This window comes from Engystomops pustulosus, chromosome 9 (assembly GCF_040894005.1).
Source record: "Engystomops pustulosus chromosome 9, aEngPut4.maternal, whole genome shotgun sequence".
Lineage (NCBI taxonomy): Eukaryota > Metazoa > Chordata > Amphibia > Anura > Leptodactylidae > Engystomops > Engystomops pustulosus.
In genome coordinates, this window is record NC_092419.1 from 9,661,613 (window position 1) to 9,679,627 (window position 18,015).

Sequence of the window (18,015 nt, forward strand, 5' to 3'; positions counted from 1 at the left end):
TCCCTGCACAGCGCATTATACACGGACAATGCACTTACATGCACCAGGAAGAAGAAGGTGAACTCCGGGGACCTGAGCGGGGAAGCGTCACATGCAGGATATCGGGCGCACGATCTTAGTGACTCCCCGCACAGCGCATTATACACGGACAATGCACTTACATGCACCAGGAAGAAGAAGGTGAACTCCGGGGACCTGAGCGGGGAAGTGACACATTCAGGATATCGGGTGCACAATCTTAGTGACTCCCCGCACAGCGCATTATACACAGACAATGCACTTACATGCACCAGGAAGAAGAAGGTGAACTCCGGGGACCTGAGCGGAGAAGCGACACATGCAGGATATCGGGCGCACGGTCTTAGTGACTCCCCACACAGCACATTATACACGGACAATGCACTTACATGCACCAGGAAGAAGAAGGTGAACTCCGGGGACCTGAGCGGGGAAGTGACACATGTAGGATATCGGACGCACGATTATGCACGGATTATACACGGACAATGCACTTACATGCACCAGGAAGAAGAAGGTGAACTCCGGGGACCTGAGCGGGGAAGTGACACATGCAGGATATCGGGCGCACGATCTTAGTGACTCCCCGCACAGCGCATTATACACGGACAATGCACTTACATGCACCGGGAAGAAGAAGGTGAACTCCAGGGACCTGAGCGGGGAAGCGACACATGCAGGATATCGGGCGCACAATCTTAGTGAATTGCGGCACAAGCCATGATTGTCGGACAATGCACTTTCTGTGAACTCCTCGGACCATGTAGGTAAATGTGCCCCATTATCTTTATATTAGTGAAATTTTATGCACTATACCCGGTCCAAATGTTCTTCATGTATGTTCTCATTAATTGCAGTCATATTTGTATTGTACATATGTATTAAATGGAATTAGTAAACCTTTTGAGGAGACAAAGTCGACCCCACAGTAGATCAGAATCTAATTTGTACCTTAAAGTGGCCAAACAAATAAGATAGAGGTCAACTTTCCCTAACATTTCATAGAAGAGAATAGAATACAGATCAAGTAATATATTCAGAGTGGGACACTTCAAGGAAGTTTTGGTCCCCTAGGGTCTCATCAGTAGGACCTGAGGCCTATCAGACCATTATTGCATCTATCATGACTTATAGGGCAGTTTTCTAGTGAACCACCAGGCATTGCAAGTATTTCCCCCTTTACTCCACTCCATGTCTGTATGAAGGGGGATTGCACCTGGTGCTGGAGTGGTCCGGTGTGGTGCAATTCTACGCCAGCTCAGCCACCCACCAGATACACCAGGAATATGGAGCCTCCTGAATTATTTGGTGGTGCTGGAGGGGTGGAGCTTTAATAGTACGGTGGCCCACATAGCACATATGATAAATGTCCCCAAACGTGTCTTTGTATGAAGCAGGAATTTTGTGGACAAGAGGCTCTTGGACAACAATTTCAAATGTGATAGACTTCACCCATGACAGCCTGGCACTGGTAGTTAAAAAAAATTATTGGTGAAAGAACAGTCATTTTGGTAAAAAAAAAATCATCTGTTTTGAAAAACTATTGGCTGCCCTTACATAGACACTAGATTCAATAAGATCATAAAAACCCAAATGAACTCCTTTAACCTGAAAACCCAAAAGAAGATCCAAGAAGCTAAGGACGAACATTTAATATTCATGGTGTGATACTAGGATTTCCTTTAGGGGTATCAAAGCAAATGTTTTGCTCTCTTATATGTAGATATAATGGGGGATATCTATCATACACTGCAAATCAGTGATAAGACTCCCACAGATCACAAGAAAGGGGGATCCAATGGAGTTCTATGTACCCCCATCGGACCCTTCGTTGCTCTCTCAGATGAGCGGAGCAGCTGGCCGCACATGGCCGGGCTGACCCATTCATCTCTATGGAGCTTGGAGATTGCCGAGCATCATACTTGCCAATCTCCGTCAGAAATGAACGGGGCAGCCCTGCCATGAACGAACGGATGCTCCACTGGTCTCCGAGACTGACGAGGGGTCAAACAGGTATACTTCAGACCCCCGTTCATGTGATCTGTGGGGGTCTCATCACTGTGACCCCAACCAATCAGCTAGTTAGGCCTTATCCTGTAGCTATAGCCTAACTTGAACTGTGGGAAAAATCCCTTTAAGCTATACTCCTTTTGAGCAAACCACATCCTATCCATCTAAGCCTAAGCACCTAACCCATATGTCAGAGGAGACCAAAAGGCTTTTAAAACATATAATAAATGTTGTAAACAAGATCCAGGTCATGTTTTGGTGCATATCGGGGCAAAATTATGTCAAATTAGTTTAGTAAATCTGTAGCAAAAATGTAGTCGTCAAGGTCTCGTTCTATTCTGGACACCATTTCTGATACATATATGTATAAATATCGTGTAGTTTAGCCCATTCCTGGAGGCACGGGGGAGGAGTCTGTGTCCTTGGAATGTATCTTCTGTACTGAGAATATTTGGACTTTTTTTGGATCTTGATGACATTAGCACATTGAGTAGCCGAACCTTTTTAGACCCTTTTTTCTAGTGTTGCACCATAACCTCGACTTGAACAGAGTCCAAGGAGAATAAATACATGTTCTGTATCACTCTTTGGAATAAACTATAGTATAAAAGTTTCCCGTGGCAACTTGTCAACATTTGCCTTTGATTGATCCTTTGTGATAAAACAACAGAAGCAGCGGGTAAGTCGGCAGCGAGTAGTAGTATTCCCGTCACATAGCCCATTGTCACCCAACCCGTCTGTACTGCGTATTGTATACCACAGTGATGGCGAACCTTTTAGCGGCCGAGTGCCCAAACTGCAACCCAACACCCCCTTTATTTATCGCGAGGTGCCAACCAAAAATTAAAGCAGTAACTTATTGCTCCCTGTTTTTCAACAACTGTCGATCATATTGGCCTCCTGAGGACAAGATGGAAAATTTGCATCATTTTAGCTTCTTTCCAGTGTCCCTCAGTACTCAGAGAATCTCGGGGCCAGCAGGAGATCCTCCAAAGATAATTCGATCCTGTCTACTCATTCTCCCTCTTCCTACAGTCCCAAGTAGCGAAGTAAGTATCACTTTAAAATATGACTGAAAGCCGCATCTTTTAAGTTGCTTGGGACTGCAGGAAGATTCTTTGAGTCCTGTCTGGTGCTGGGGCCATGGCCCGGGTGCCCACAGAAAGGGCTCTGAGTGCCACCTCTGGCACCCGTGCCATAGGTTCTCCACCACTGGTATATCACATAGATGTGATCATTTACAGAATTTGCTCCGTTCATTGATGTCTGTCCAATGAGTATAGTTTTTGCTTTTTTGTAAACATAGGACTGGGTGTATGGTCAGGTATGGTCAGGTGTGGTCAGGTATGGTCAGGTGTGGTCAGGTATGGTCAGGTATGGTCAGGTGTGGTCAGGTATGGTCAGGTGTGGTCAGGTGTGGTCAGGTGTGGTCAGGTATGGTCAGGTGTGGTCAGGTGTGGTCAGGTATGGTCAGGTGTGGTCAGGTGTGGTCAGGTGTGGTCAGGTATGGTCAGGTGTGGTCAGGTGTGGTAAGGTGTGGTCAGGTACGGTCAGGTATGGTCAGGTGTGGTCAGGTCTGGTCAGGTCTGGTCAGGTATGGTCAGGTATGGTCAGGTATGGTCAGGTGTGGTCAGGTGTGGTCAGGTATGGTCAGGTATTGTCAGGTATGGTCAGGTGTGGTCAGGTATGGTCAGGTGTGGTCAGGTATGGTCTCCTCAATTAAGTACGTCTACAGAGAAACGTTAGTTACATAGAATTTTCCATGTAACAAGCCCATTGGTCATGAGAAGTGGGAACTTCTCCTTCACAACTCAAGAAACACAGCAGATCTGCAATAGTCATGGACCATCTAAGTGCATTACTTTGCAGGAGACAAGCTAGTGAGCAGGTGGTATAATACTCCAGTAGTCCGTCACCACTATAAGGACACAATTCCTGGTTTGCTGGAGATGTCTTCAATCTAATGGTACTTACCTCCACATTTAGATGGGTTGCACCAAAATTTCCATTTCTGGGATTCCATAACTTCCTCTATCATCAACTTGTGTCCAGGGGAATCCACTAACACCTAATATTGTGCTTCCGAACCTTATTCCTTCTACCCACAAAACAGGGTTTAAGAAACCCCTTTGGCAACAATTGATCTTAGCCGCAAAGACTCTCGTCCCATTACACTGGAGGTTTTTCTCAACACCCACCTACATTCATTGGGTATATAAGGTTTCCCAACTACATTAACTGGAAGAGATCTGCACTTTCCAAAACCAATCACATCCGTAATATCAGAAAATTTAGTCCCCATGACTGGAAATGCTCAAATCCCCAAGTGGCCCACCAACTTCCACATTTTCCTCATAGTTTGTGGACCTGGACTCATCCAATACTTCATGGAATCTCATACATATGTTTCTGCTCTCAATACACATGTGCACAAGAGCCATTTCAGGACCTTTGAAGGTCCTCCAAAGGTCCTGAAACCAGAAGGGGCGCACCTCCATTTCCCAAGAAGCTTGATTCTGGTACCATATGTAGGATGTGATTTCCAGACTTGTAGACAGTGGTGGCGAACCTATGGCACTGGTGCCAGAGGCGGCACTCGGAGCCCTCTCTGTGGGCACCCAGGCCATCGCCCCAGCATGAAGTTCACCAGACAGTACTCAAAGAATCTTCCTACAGAATCTTCCTACAATGATAGGCGAATTTGCCCTCCTTCTTTCAGCTGCGTTGGTGTCTTTAGGAGGCTGAACGATTGAAAGTTGTCAAAGCATGAGGAGAAATAAATTACTGCTTAAATTGCTGTGCTGGCACTTTACAATAAATAAGTGGCTTTTGGTTGAAATTTGGGCACTCAGGCTCTAAAAGGTTCGCCATCACTGGTCTATGATATTCATACAGCCCAGGGTCTACCCCAGGGAAATTACCATGAAAAAGTCCTTGTAGTCATGTTTAGATCTCTGATATCTATGACCTCTGTGCCCACAGGTAGAACTTTTTCTTCTTTTTCTATCCCTCATTCTCCAGCATCAACTAGATGGCAGCTGACATCATGTTCATTAGCCTCAGGGCCACTTACATCTTCAAGTGCACAACTTAAACCTGTGATTCGAAAAGTGACTTGTTTTGGTGGTAGATGCTTCCTCGAGGTGACCTCTTGCACTCCCTTATACCAAATGTTGTATTTTGAGATTCTCTTTGAGATTTTGCCTCCTTTGTATTCATTTCACTGAAGATTTATGTTTGTTTTCCAGTAACATTGGGCTGTCTCTGACGGGCTGTGATTAATATTTTAGAAGGGTTTTCCACTATGTACACATATGGAGCACCCTTATATCTGTCTTGTAGGCCCCTATTTTCGTAATTGCCTGTGGATCCCCCAAGTTTTACCCATTAAGGCCTCAGGGATCAGTATGGTAAGAGAGTTGGAAAGCCCCTTTAATATATCTTCATGATAGTCATGGCTCAAATTTTTTTTATACAAAGTTCCAAATATTTACATTTCTGAAGATTTAACTGAAGAGAAACCTTGAAGATGCTGGACCGCATCGCAAAATCTGTATTAGACCCCCAACCATAATTTATCGTTCATAGTACTGGTCTCTTCACGTAGAGAAGAGACCCCTTTATAGGCTCCCTAAGACTCTTTGTACTGACTACCTTCAGCCAAATGTAGGAAATATTTCTGACTTTTGACTCACCCAGAAACATTGCTATTTCACAGGATGTGAATAACTTCCTAAATCTGTAAAAAAACTGGAAACAAAAGGAGCGGCTAAGGCCAGAAATCACATCAGGTGCCCATGAAGATGAGAAGAGCGTAGAGCATGCCAAAGGAATCAATGAGTCATAACCGTCGTAAAATATTTTTCATACTTGCCGTACACTTTTATTAGCATCTACTGAGTTCTTAGTCTTTCTAAACCCTACTCACACACGTGCACACTCGGCTGGTCTGAGAATGCATGTGGGGGAAAGTAATAAGCCGCTACCAGATTTTACATTCAGCCTCTGCCAAATGAATATCAACCCTTGGTCTAATAAACATTGATGATCGGATGGTCAATCCACATCATTCCAGACATACAATACTATAACTAACCTCTTACCTGGCCTAGACCTCCGAGGTCCTCAATCATCTAAAGAGCATCAAGATTTCCCTGCCCTACACCACAGGGATGTTAATGTAAAATCAACATATGCCTTGCTCTAGACCAACCATAAGCTCCTTCTCTACTCAGGACCACAAGGGATGTCACCATTGACCCCTTTACTCCACGAGACTCCCAGAGATCTTATGACTTTCCACCTAACTGCAAAATATGTCATAAGCAGGAATGCTGGAAGAAGTTTTTTGGACTTGAGTTTTACAACTTTGCATGTTTCCACCTGGAGTCCTTGTGCCAAAATTTTAATTTGTCCAATTGGAGGGTAACGTTGTAATTGTTGACCGACAACTGCCCCAATGATGCGCAAGTACTGGCAGGGGATTCTGACGGTTGGTAGATGACTCAAAGACCACCGGCGTCTATGCGGGTGGCATCTCTTCATGAGACTGGTCTTTTTTATGCCTTCTCTACTCAAAGCACTGCACTCACAATCAGAGCACTTCCACCCACTCATGTCAAGACGGCGTCTTGTAAACGTTAGTCATTTATTTCTTCAGGAATCATAACGTGATAGGATCATTGTGCTGCCATGGATGTGACTCATTCTCCGTGGCATCTGTAAATCCAGGTCTCTGTTAGTCAGGGGCCTCATGGTTTAGGGGATCTCCGACCAACCTCAAGCAGCCAGACGTCTACCTTATTAGGGTACTTCACGTTCCTCCAGCTTTGTTATAGAAATCTCTTACTTTCTCCTTGTTGTTGTTGGAGGGTTCAGAGATGCGGAGATAACTTGTTCCTGAGCCGCCTGCACTGTGTATGGAAAATATTCCATGTCTTATTATAGAAGGTTCTTACGCTTCTTTATATACATGAGAATGAAGAGTTTGTGAGCTCCGACGAGAAAGATAACAGATAGGAGGTTCTTGTTAGAATTTAAGGAATGCTTAAAAGAGGAGACACCCAGAGGTGAAACTCCAAGCTTCTGCTGAACCATATAGAATTATATCAGACCAAGCAAGAAGGGCCATCCATCTACCATATCGGGGTCTACCACTTCTGCCTTCTTGGTGGAAGGGGAAAGTCTGGTATATTGAATGTTAACATGACAATCTTTTTTATTCTAGAGGCGAATAAATCCTCCAAAGATGAAACAGGTGGTGGGAGGGGGGCAGCAGCTATATCCAAAGGTGAAGTAGGAGGAGGAGGATGGAAGGACTTCAAGATCCAATGAAGAGACAGGAAGAAGAAGGGAGCAGCAGCTAGATCCAATGGTGAAGCAGTAGGAGGATGGAGCGACTTCAAGATCCAATGAAGAGACAGGAAGAAGAAGGGAGCAGCAGCTAGATCCAATGGTGAAGCAGTAGGAGGATGGAGCGACTTCAAGATCCAATGAAGAGACAGGAAGAAGAAGGGAGCAGCAGCTAGATCCAATGGTGAAGCAGTAGGAGGATGGAGCGACTTCAAGATCCAATGAAGAGACAGGAAGAAGAAGGGAGCAGCAGCTAGATCCAATGGTGAAGCAGTAGGAGGATGGAGCGACTTCAAGATCCAATGAAGAGACAGGAAGAAGAAGGGAGCAGCAGCTACATCCAATGGTGAAGCAGTAGGAGGATGGAGCGACTTCAAGATCCAATGAAGAGACAGGAAGAAGAAGGGAGCAGCAGCTAGATCCAATGGTGAAGGAGGAAGAGGATGGAGCGACTTCAAGATCCAATGAAGAGACAGGAAGAAGAAGGGAGCAGCAGCTACATCCAATGGTGAAGGAGGAGGAGGATGGAGCAACTTCAAGATCCAATGAAGAGACAGGAAGAAGAATGGAGCAGCAGCTAGATCCAATGGTGAAGCAGTAGGAGGATGGAGCGACTTCAAGATCCAATGAAGAGACAGGAAGAAGAAGGGAGCAGCAGCTAGATCCAATGGTGAAGCAGTAGGAGGATGGAGCGACTTCAAGATCCAATGAAGAGACAGGAAGAAGAAGGGAGCAGCAGCTACATCCAATGGTGAAGCAGTAGGAGGATGGAGCGACTTCAAGATCCAATGAAGAGACAGGAAGAAGAAGGGAGCAGCAGCTACATCCAATGGTGAAGCAGTAGGAGGATGGAGTGACTTCAAGATCCAATGAAGAGACAGGAAGAAGAAGGGAGCAGCAGCTAGATCCAATGGTGAAGCAGTAGGAGGATGGAGCGACTTCAAGATCCAATGAAGAGACAGGAAGAAGAAGGGAGCAGCAGCTAGATCCAATGGTGAAGCAGTAGGAGGATGGAGCGACTTCAAGATCCAATGAAGAGACAGGAAGAAGAAGGGAGCAGCAGCTAGATCCAATGGTGAAGCAGTAGGAGGATGGAGCGACTTCAAGATCCAATGAAGAGACAGGAAGAAGAAGGGAGCAGCAGCTAGATCCAATGGTGAAGGAGGAAGAGGATGGAGCGACTTCAAGATCCAATGAAGAGACAGGAAGAAGAAGGGAGCAGCAGCTACATCCAATGGTGAAGGAGGAGGAGGATGGAGCAACTTCAAGATCCAATGAAGAGACAGGAAGAAGAAGGGAGCAGCAGCTAGATGCAATAATGATAAGATTGGGGGTAGGAGGTGTATCTAAGACTACTTCAGCAGCAGCAGCTAGATCCAATAAGGGGGCAGGAGGTGTATCTAAGACTACTTTAGACTCCCTCTAGGTGGTGCATGGCAGGAAAGCAGCCGAGTCAAGATCATGGAGAAAAATAACTAGCAGATAGCGCTCCTCTGTAGCTTTTGCCTTACGTAATTATTAAGCTTGTACCTGAACATTTGCGTTATAGATTCCAGGCCCCAGTGTAAAACCTTAGGTACTCAAGTATTGGTTTCATTGGAACAAATGATTGAGAGGGATATTTTGGGGCCTTCAGACACCAAGGTCTGGGTGCAACTAGTACCTTACCTCGTCATCCCTAATAACTACAAACCTGTCAAGCAAAAATTACTCTAATTAAATCGTTGACTTACACAATTGTTCCTCCAAACTTTTCCCAAATAATGTTTCTGTATCTGGCTGTGGATGAAGAGGACCAATTCGTTAAGGCATTTTTAAGTAGTCCTATAGAAGGTGCAATAATTTCTTCATGGGGTTGTCAACTATAGTTAGATAAGCTCACTACAAGCTTTGGTGGAACCTGGTGGAACGCTTTGTTGCTTCTGTAGGTGATATAAGGTATTACACAGTTTTCATTTAAATCAATTGACTTTCTCTGGAAGGTCTGAAGAGCAAAGATCCAAAAATGTAGGTCCTGCATAGGAATCCAATAATGGTAAAAGACAAAACTTGAATTGGTTTTTCTCTTCGATATTGATGGGGTCCTGTCAACTGATCCAACTCTCTATGATGTTCAATGAACCAAAGTTGGAGAATCTTCCACGGATGGACAAACCAAAAACCAAGTCCTCTTGTCTTAGGTTGATGGGTGCGGAGGAGTCCTCGTTGATCTTGGGGCCTCCTTCTTCCATGTCCCCTTTTTTCCTCTAAAATCTTTTAAAGATATTTTTTGAGGGATTTGAATGACCTAGTTGAGAAAAGTTGAAACTGACCTATAGTTACTTCTCGTGTGGTTTCGGCCATGTGATAGCATTTCCTGATATCTCACGTAAGGCCGATTGAAAACTGATGTGTCATCTTATTTGTGAACTTTATGTTCTAAAAGTCGAAAATCGCTTATAGCGACAATCAACACCAAATAATTACTGGCAGATTGTTGACTTACTGACGCGAGCGTAATGATGGGATCGTAGAATGTCGTAAAAATTGTTTATTCTCTGGAAATTTCTGGCAATTAAAAAATTCTGATTTGATATTTCTGGTGAAAGTCTATTAGGCTCAGAGGTTGGTAAACACAGTTACGCCATCTGTAAGTGAAGACGTTTTCTCGAGAAGTTCAGGCTGTTCATATATTTACGACCCTGAGGTCATCCTCAGTGCAACATTTGCACTGACTCATTTCTTTAAGAGGTTGTCTTGAAAATACCTAACCTGTAACCCAATCAAATGGGAAAGTTGTGTGAACACTGTGGGTCCCATCTTTGAGATGACCACCAATCATGAGAATGGGGCCACCAAGTCTGCTACTCCAGTGGAACAAAAATGCGCATGCGCTGCATCAGTCTCAATTGCGCGCATGGAGGAGTGGTCACTTGTGTTCTAAAGAGGAAACTCGGGGACCCCTGTTCTTCACTCTACTGGGAGACTGTCATCCAACACTCACAAGAATGGGGCTCACAGAGCAGTAATGTCCAGTAGTTGCAGCAGTCCCTGGGCCTCTGTTCATTAGACTCTTGGAGGTCCCAACAGTCTGGCCCAATGAGATACCTGTAGACAGAAAGTTAAAGGGGTTGTCTGTTAATTGTAAAATGGAGCCGTGCAGTTTGCTCACTTTCTACCAAACACCCTGCCGTACATAGCGCTGTGGTTGTGATTGGTATTGCAACAAAGCCCACTGTTGAATGTGTTGCCTGTAGTCTACTATCTGGACACTCACCAGTGAACCCTGGACACAAAGGGTAGATGTGGTAGGTGTCAGACCCCCGCCAATCTCAAATTGATCATCTGCCCAATGCATGTGCCAGTAAAATGGATAAAAATCATGCAGTAATCTTATATATGCCCCCTAGTGGTGAACCCAGGGCAATAAAATTTTATCACTTATCTCTAAAGTCCACTAAATAAATCATAACACAATTTTCATGCCAGTATAGACCTTAGCTCTATCAATTCATTTATCTACAATCAGAATCCATCCTGATAAACCAGGGACATTATTCATAGATCCAGGCACCGGGACTGTGGTATCTTCTTATATTTGTTATCCATAACCTTCTCCTTTCTAAAAAATCAACTTTTAAAATTATACCAATAAGCCAGAAAGGCTCTGGGGGCGCTAACAGAGGCTCTTCAATGCTGTAGATTCACAGGCTTTTACACTGTGCATTTCCCTGCTGTTGTGTGCCAAAACTGCCACTGCTGGAAGAGGAAGGGGGAGGGGCAAGTATGGAGGTATAACACCTCCAAGCCCTTCTGGCTCATAAACATAATTTTAAAAGTTGATGGATAACAAATGTAAGAGGTTTACAACAGTCACGGTGCCTCGATCTATGAGTAATGTCCATGGTTTATCAGGCTTTATTTTGATGGTAGATTTGCTTTAAATCTACCAGGCTTAATTCCAGGCTTAACTAAGTAATCCAGGTGTATCAGGACTTGTTCCTACAGGTTATATAGGTGACCTGTATTATAACCGCTCACCTATATTAATCACTTCCAGCAAAAACAACGAATTATAACTTACAGAAGATAAGTCTGAATACAAGCCAACCCCTTTCTACGGCATGACCACCACCACGGAGGCTCCGGCAGGGAGTTGTTTTCCCCTCTTTGAGACTTTGTAGAAAGTTTCCTTCAGATGCAGCGTGTGTGAACCGGAGGGAACTAAAGCCACTAGTTAAAGGACAACATTAAGGAGGTCTGGAGGTCACTTTCTTGGAATGTTTTGGAATCCAGAAAGGAATTTTCCACTTGTGCCATGGAAAGCGTTGAAGGATCAAACTGCCTAATTATTCATTAAAAGCGGATCTGTAACATGGAAAGGCATCAAGTCAACAGAAACTATTTGGAGAATTAAACTTTTTTATTATTCAATAAGATTTACTTAAAGCTGAAAATCCAAGTAAATGGTGATCGGATTCTGGGTTTACCATTCACCTAAAAAGTCTGTAAAAACATATTGCTATGTCACAAACAATAAATGTTGCCTCTCTAGTACTTTGTTTTCCCGGTTTCAATCATGTTCTGTGTAAATTTCTCTGTTTGCAATAAATTGAATGTATCTGTATTCAGGTAATCACTGGCGATCACTAAATCAAGGTGTGTGCAGCTGCATGATTCTTCTACAGCGGCCACTACAGGAGGACTGTGTTATTACATGGTAGATTATAAGATAGAGTCCTTCAGGATGAAAACTTTGAGGTTCTTTCTGGTTGCCTTCTCTGGCTCCATCATTTTCTCTAATATGACATCAATAAGAATTTCTCTATCACAACAATGAATAACCCCTTAATAATATGTTTTAGAACTCGTATTGGGCAAGCGCTGTATTTGTGCATATCAGAATTAAGTTGGATGTATTGGCTGAACCTCCCAAAAATAGGCTATTTTTTGTTTATTAGGGCCTCCAAACTCCGTCCCATGATGGTAGTGTGACTGGTGTCCCCGCGACCTACAGCTTGGGTCGCAGGAACACCCGTGCACCACTCCAGTCCCCAGCTCTTCCGTGGCCCCCGGCTTCCCCTCGTTCTTCCTTACCTCTCCACGCTCCTGCTCAGGACTCGGCAGCACCACGCGCATGGCCCCGCCACCTGGGATGCGCACGTGCCGGTGCTCATAAGATTTAAGGGGCCATCAGAGAAAGCTTGCTTCGTTGCCTTGTGCCAGTCTGATGATTTCCCCTTGTGACCGCAGTTCCGTTCCCGACTGTGACTCTGTGCTGCCTGACCTCTTTGTTCCTGATACTGATCCTGTGCTGCCTGTCTCGACCTCTTGCCTGTACTCGACCACAATTCTGCCTCACGACTTTGTACAATGCCTTGGCCACCACCGTGGGCAAAGTCATGCCTGTGGAGTGACCTGGTGGTACCTTGTTGCAGCAAGTCCATCCCGCTTTGTGGCGGCTCTGGTGAAAACCAGGTGCCACTTAGACTCCGCTCCTAGATGTCGGCTTACATCATCGCTCACGCTGGTACAGAGAATCCACTACCTCAGATCCTGACAGGTAGATTTTTACAAAATTAAAGGTTGGGCATGTTTGATTCTAATATGTCCAGCTGGAGCTTCTCAACTCTCCCAGGTGGCCATACGGAGCATGCATGTCTATGAGGGTGTCATCAGCCAAAAGCAACATGGCTGATAGTAGCGCAGTATGTGGTTTGTGTGTGGCCGGTATAATAGCTGGTTTGTTCTCCAATGTTTGCTTAAGATCAATCAGCTATGAACATGAAATCCCCTCGCACCATCAATCCACTGCCTCTTGTCTCCGACTGAAAGCTTCTCCGAAATCTATAAGACACATAATTTTACACTATGACCTCCAGTAGGATCTACTATCAATGATAAGACATCCTGACAAAAGTCGCTTTGTTCTCCACCAGAATGAACTTTATCTTGACATTGATTGTCTCCACCATCGAGAACTTACATGTAATGGTGGTCATACCGGTGGTGGTCGTAGCGGGAACTTCCCTAATGACTATTGTCCCAATATTACCAGATAATACTGATTGTATGTATCCATCTATGTTACATTGTATCACACAATACAGTGTCTGTGCCTGGTCAGAATCAGCCGTACGCGGGATTGTATGGAAAGTCATGGACAAAGCCAATGCAGTGTTTGATGAGTGAGTCAGTAGGTCTTTTGGCAAGACACACACAGCTACTGCATGAGGAAGTTCATTCATCATTCAAAGGAAAAGAAAGTTTTCACCATCGAGAATTATCGGTCAAAAGCTCAGCCTTTCATTACAGAGTTACCCAAGGACAATGACATCTTTATAGATAACGTCTACAAAACATGGTTCTTTTTGCTCGTGTGTGCAGGTTTTTGGCCAAGTTTTGTAGCAAGAGTCGAAGATTACACAAAGGAATTCAGTAGTAACATTATGTCAATCAATTTTAAGAGGTTTTCCACCTTCTGTTAACTTATACGATTCTAAGCGCCACCCTGCAAACTTAGCTAAAAATGTCAATGTAAAGGAAACAGTTTGTGACCTTATTTCAGAAAATCTCTTGATAAGGGATGTGTACTTTGTTAGTTAGTAGGGTCCTTTAAAATCTGGCGAAAATAAATGTAATTTTAAAGTATCCAGTTGTTCAGACCCCAATGATCAGCTGTAACGTGTCAAACCGATGACAAGTGCTCATGAATACGCAGCACCACCGCAGGGAAAAATAAGTATTACATTTTGCTTACTAAGTCAATAAGCTATTCTATACTCTGGGGCTCATTTACTTACCCGGTCCAGGCGCGTTCTCCGACGAGGATTCAGGTTCTGCCGGGATTCACTAAGGTTGTGCACCCGATATCCACCAGGTGTCGCTGCTGTGCCGAGGTCCGCCAGAGTTCACCTTCTTCTTCTCGGTGAATGTAAGTGCTTGATCTTGCGACACTTTTCGTTTTTTAAATTCCATGTTTTTTCCAAATCCGTCGGATTTTTTCCGATGGCCACGCCCCCCGATTTCTGTTGCGTTAAAGCCGGCACTGATGCGCCACAATCCGATCGCTTGCGCTAAACGTAAACATTCGGGAAACCCAACGAAAGTGCGGCCCTCTATGTCCTTCTGTATTGTGTATACAGCTCCTATGCAAACCTATGTGCCCAATATACAGCTGACTATACACAGTAGACTAATATTTCGTCTAACCATTTCTGGTTTTGATGGCTTCCTGACTCTCCACCAATAGAATATGAGGGAGGGAAGGATCGAGCTGTTGGATTTCGATATCCCAAGCCCATTTCTTTTGAGGGGGATAAGCAGCCACCAGCAGTAATTGGCTTAATGCCTATTGGGCCAAGCTGTGCCGCCATGTGTAAGTAAATTCTGTGTGTGGTCCTATACACCAGTGATCTGTTACCCCACTACATTAGCCCTCTCTTCTTGTTGTGCTCAAGAGAATAAAATTTGTAAAAAGTAACTACAAGTTCAGACTACACACGTGATTTGTTTGTAGTCTGTAACCATGGAGACACATTGGCTGGAATAGTTGCTTTAGACATTTTTATACTAAATAACCAGAACCTATTCTGTAGACATCACGACACACACAAAGTTGACATTTGTTGAGCTTGTATTTTAAAGTCTTTGTCTAACCAGATGTTTTTCTGTGTTCCTGTAGGTATTCAATTCAATACGGACCCATCAAACATCACCTCGTCCCTGGGGAAGGACATTGTGCTCCGCTGCACCCTGACAGTTAGTGGTGACGCAGAGATCCCAGATGTGGAATGGTTAAGGGATGATGAACCTTTGGCCTTCGCTGATATCAATCAGATCCAGATGCCACAAGATGATGACACGTGGCTCGCCATCAGTGAGCTTAGGTCAGTGGAATTCTTCACTATTAATCCACATCCACCATCCAAAAAGAGACACTTCTAAAACTAGGGTCCTACACTCTAAAAGTTTGGGTTGAGAATACACAGTTCTGACCTGGTCTCGGAGAAGGGATCTGCTTCATTTTGCCAAACTTTATTGGATTTAAAGGGTGCAAGTCTGGATTCATGTTGATGGAGGCCCCTGGGTGCAAAATCCGTGTGTGAGGGTGTGTGGGGGGGTACTGAATATAGCCCAGGAATGGCTATACATTACAATTCTAAATTATCATTAATAATCTAAACTTTCTTTTACTGTTAGCCCAACGGGTGGCCTGGCTGGCAGGGTGGCAATTGTACTGATTACTACCACCAGTTGCGACATCAGTCCCATGTGCCACTCTTCTTCTTTCACAGATCACATGGTCAGCTGTGGGCTGCCTGTTGGATATTGCTGGTGCAGGCCCCCTTATGAAAGTGGTGGGGGCCCCGGGGCATACACCTCAGGAACCCTCCCCATAATCCAGCCCTGAAAAGGCCACTTGGTAAAAAATAAGGGAGGAGCTCTAATTATTCGATGGGGTTTTGTTGAGTTTCTCCTCGATATTAGTAATAAAATAATAGATATCTAGATAGATGGGATAGAAAGGTTAGATAGAGCATATAGACTAATTGCTATCTAATCGGTGGGATGTAACACTGCAGCCATCTTAACAGACCTCTGCTGTATAGACCGAGGAGATCCTGTCATCTCAGGAGGAATGCAGCTCCGAAGGTCTGGGAAGAATTTCATCTATGTAAACATGAGTGATGTGACTCAGCTGCCGGGCGTAAATTCATAGAAATTCTAGTGTAAGGCAAGAGGTCACATCAGAAAGTGGAAGTAAATGTGAGGCTACAATGTCCCTTAATATCAGTCCTCGCCCCATAGTTCTCCTTCACCCCTTACCTCCTGGTCATACACACCCAGATATGACTAATTACTAGCGATTATTAAACTTCTCCTCTATTTGTTGCCGCTTCCTCCTCATGTACAGTCATCATGTTGCTAAATATCTTTACAAAGTTGCTCTTTACAGCCGGAGCCTTCCAGGAATGGTTCCTCCTACAGCCATCCCAGAGGTCCTATACGGGGGTCATAGAGGGTTAACAGAGGGGTCCCCTGCTCTGATGATTATGGGGCTCTCCTCTGTCAGAGAACCCCTTTGCTCCTAGATTCAGGCACCGTGACTGTGGTAATCTTCCTAAATTTGTTACTACGGCCTTCTTCCTTCTCAAATCAACTTTTATAATTATGCTAAAGGGTTCTGCTGGGTGTTTCCAAAGCTTATAAGTGTTGTAGCTTCACAGGCTGTTACAATGAGCACTTCCCCTCCCCCTGCACTTCCTGCTACTGCTAGATTACACAGGCAGAGAGAGAGAGAAGGGGGTGACGTGTTCTGCTCATTGTAACAGCCTGTGCAGGTGCAACACTGATGGGAAAACTCACACGTTTTGGCTTAAATAGGCAAATGAGTTAGAAAGAAGTTTCAAATATCATCTTACATTTGGTACCACGGCCTCCTTCCTTCCAAAATCAACTTTTATAATTATGCTAAGGGATTCTGGTGGGTGTTTCCAGAGCTCCTAAGTGCTGTAGCTTCACAGGCTGTTACAATGAGCAGAGCAGGTCTCCCCCCCTGCACTTCCTGCTAGTGCTATATTACACAGGCAGAGAGAGGAGGGAGAGAGCAGGGGGGGTGACATGATCTGCTCATTGTAACAGCCCGTGCAGGTGCAACACTGATGGGAAAACTCACATGTTTTGGCTTAAATAGGCAAATGAGTTAGAACAAGTTGCAAATATAAAGGTAAGAGTAAATAAAAAGAAAAACCTAAGATAAATGACCCCAGTTGAAGGGTATCTTGTCCTATACTTCTATAATGTAATAGTTCTATGGATAGAATAGTAATATTCATCCTCTCCCTTCCCAGTATCCCTTCCCTACAACTGTCCGATTCCGGCTGGTATCAATGTGCCGTCGAGGGTGAGGAGGAGAGAATCTTGTCCGATCCGGCATTCCTGCAACTGGAAGGTAAAGACTTGGTTTATACAATCTTGAACAAAGTAACAAAAAACGCTATCAACTTAAAGGAAATCTACCACCAGGATGAAGGATTGTAAACCAAGCACACTGGCATACTGGTGAGTGTCCCCTCTGGCAAGTTCTGCTTTTCTTTTAGCTTCTTATGACCAATAAAAAGGTTTCACAAATTAGCAACTGAGCCTCAGGGGCTCCAGGCTCTATAGATGTCAATGGAGCTTGGAGCCCCGAAGGCTCATCTGCATAATTTTTAAAACCTCTTTTTCTTAAAAACAAAGGCATGCAAAGCTACAAGAAGAGCATCTTCTACCAGTGGGGGCACACACTAGTATGTCAGTGTGCTTGGTTTACAATCCTTCATCCTGGTGGTAGATTACCTTTAAGATTTTGTAAAACTTTGGACAGTAATACTTTCTTCGAGGATAACTTAGTTATGGTTGAATAAATTCTGCAAGATTAGTTTACATGCAGCTCATAGAGGACTGTGAGGAGTAGAGCAGGAGATAAGTGCAGGAGATAAGTGCAGGAGATAAGTGCAGGAGGTAAGTGCAGGAGATAAGTGCAGGAGATAAGTGCAGGAGATAAGTGCAGGAGGTAAGTGCAGGAGATAAGTGCAGGAGGTAAGTAAGGGCGAAAAAAAATACATGGAAATGCTGTAGTGAATAGAAAGCTTTTACTCTCATCAAACTGCT

The 18,015-nt window shown here is 44.3% G+C and overlaps 1 protein-coding gene across 1 annotated transcript in view; it reads left to right on the plus strand.

The window, feature by feature from the left end:
- The window catches only part of AXL (AXL receptor tyrosine kinase), a 60,582-nt gene that overhangs the window by 2,131 nt on the left and 40,436 nt on the right, over positions 1 to 18,015 (plus strand). The window contains exons 2-3 of the mRNA XM_072122975.1: positions 15,044 to 15,248; positions 17,214 to 17,314. Of these exons, the coding sequence (XP_071979076.1) occupies positions 15,044 to 15,248; positions 17,214 to 17,314 (306 nt within the window). The remainder of the gene's footprint in view (positions 1 to 15,043; positions 15,249 to 17,213; positions 17,315 to 18,015) is intronic.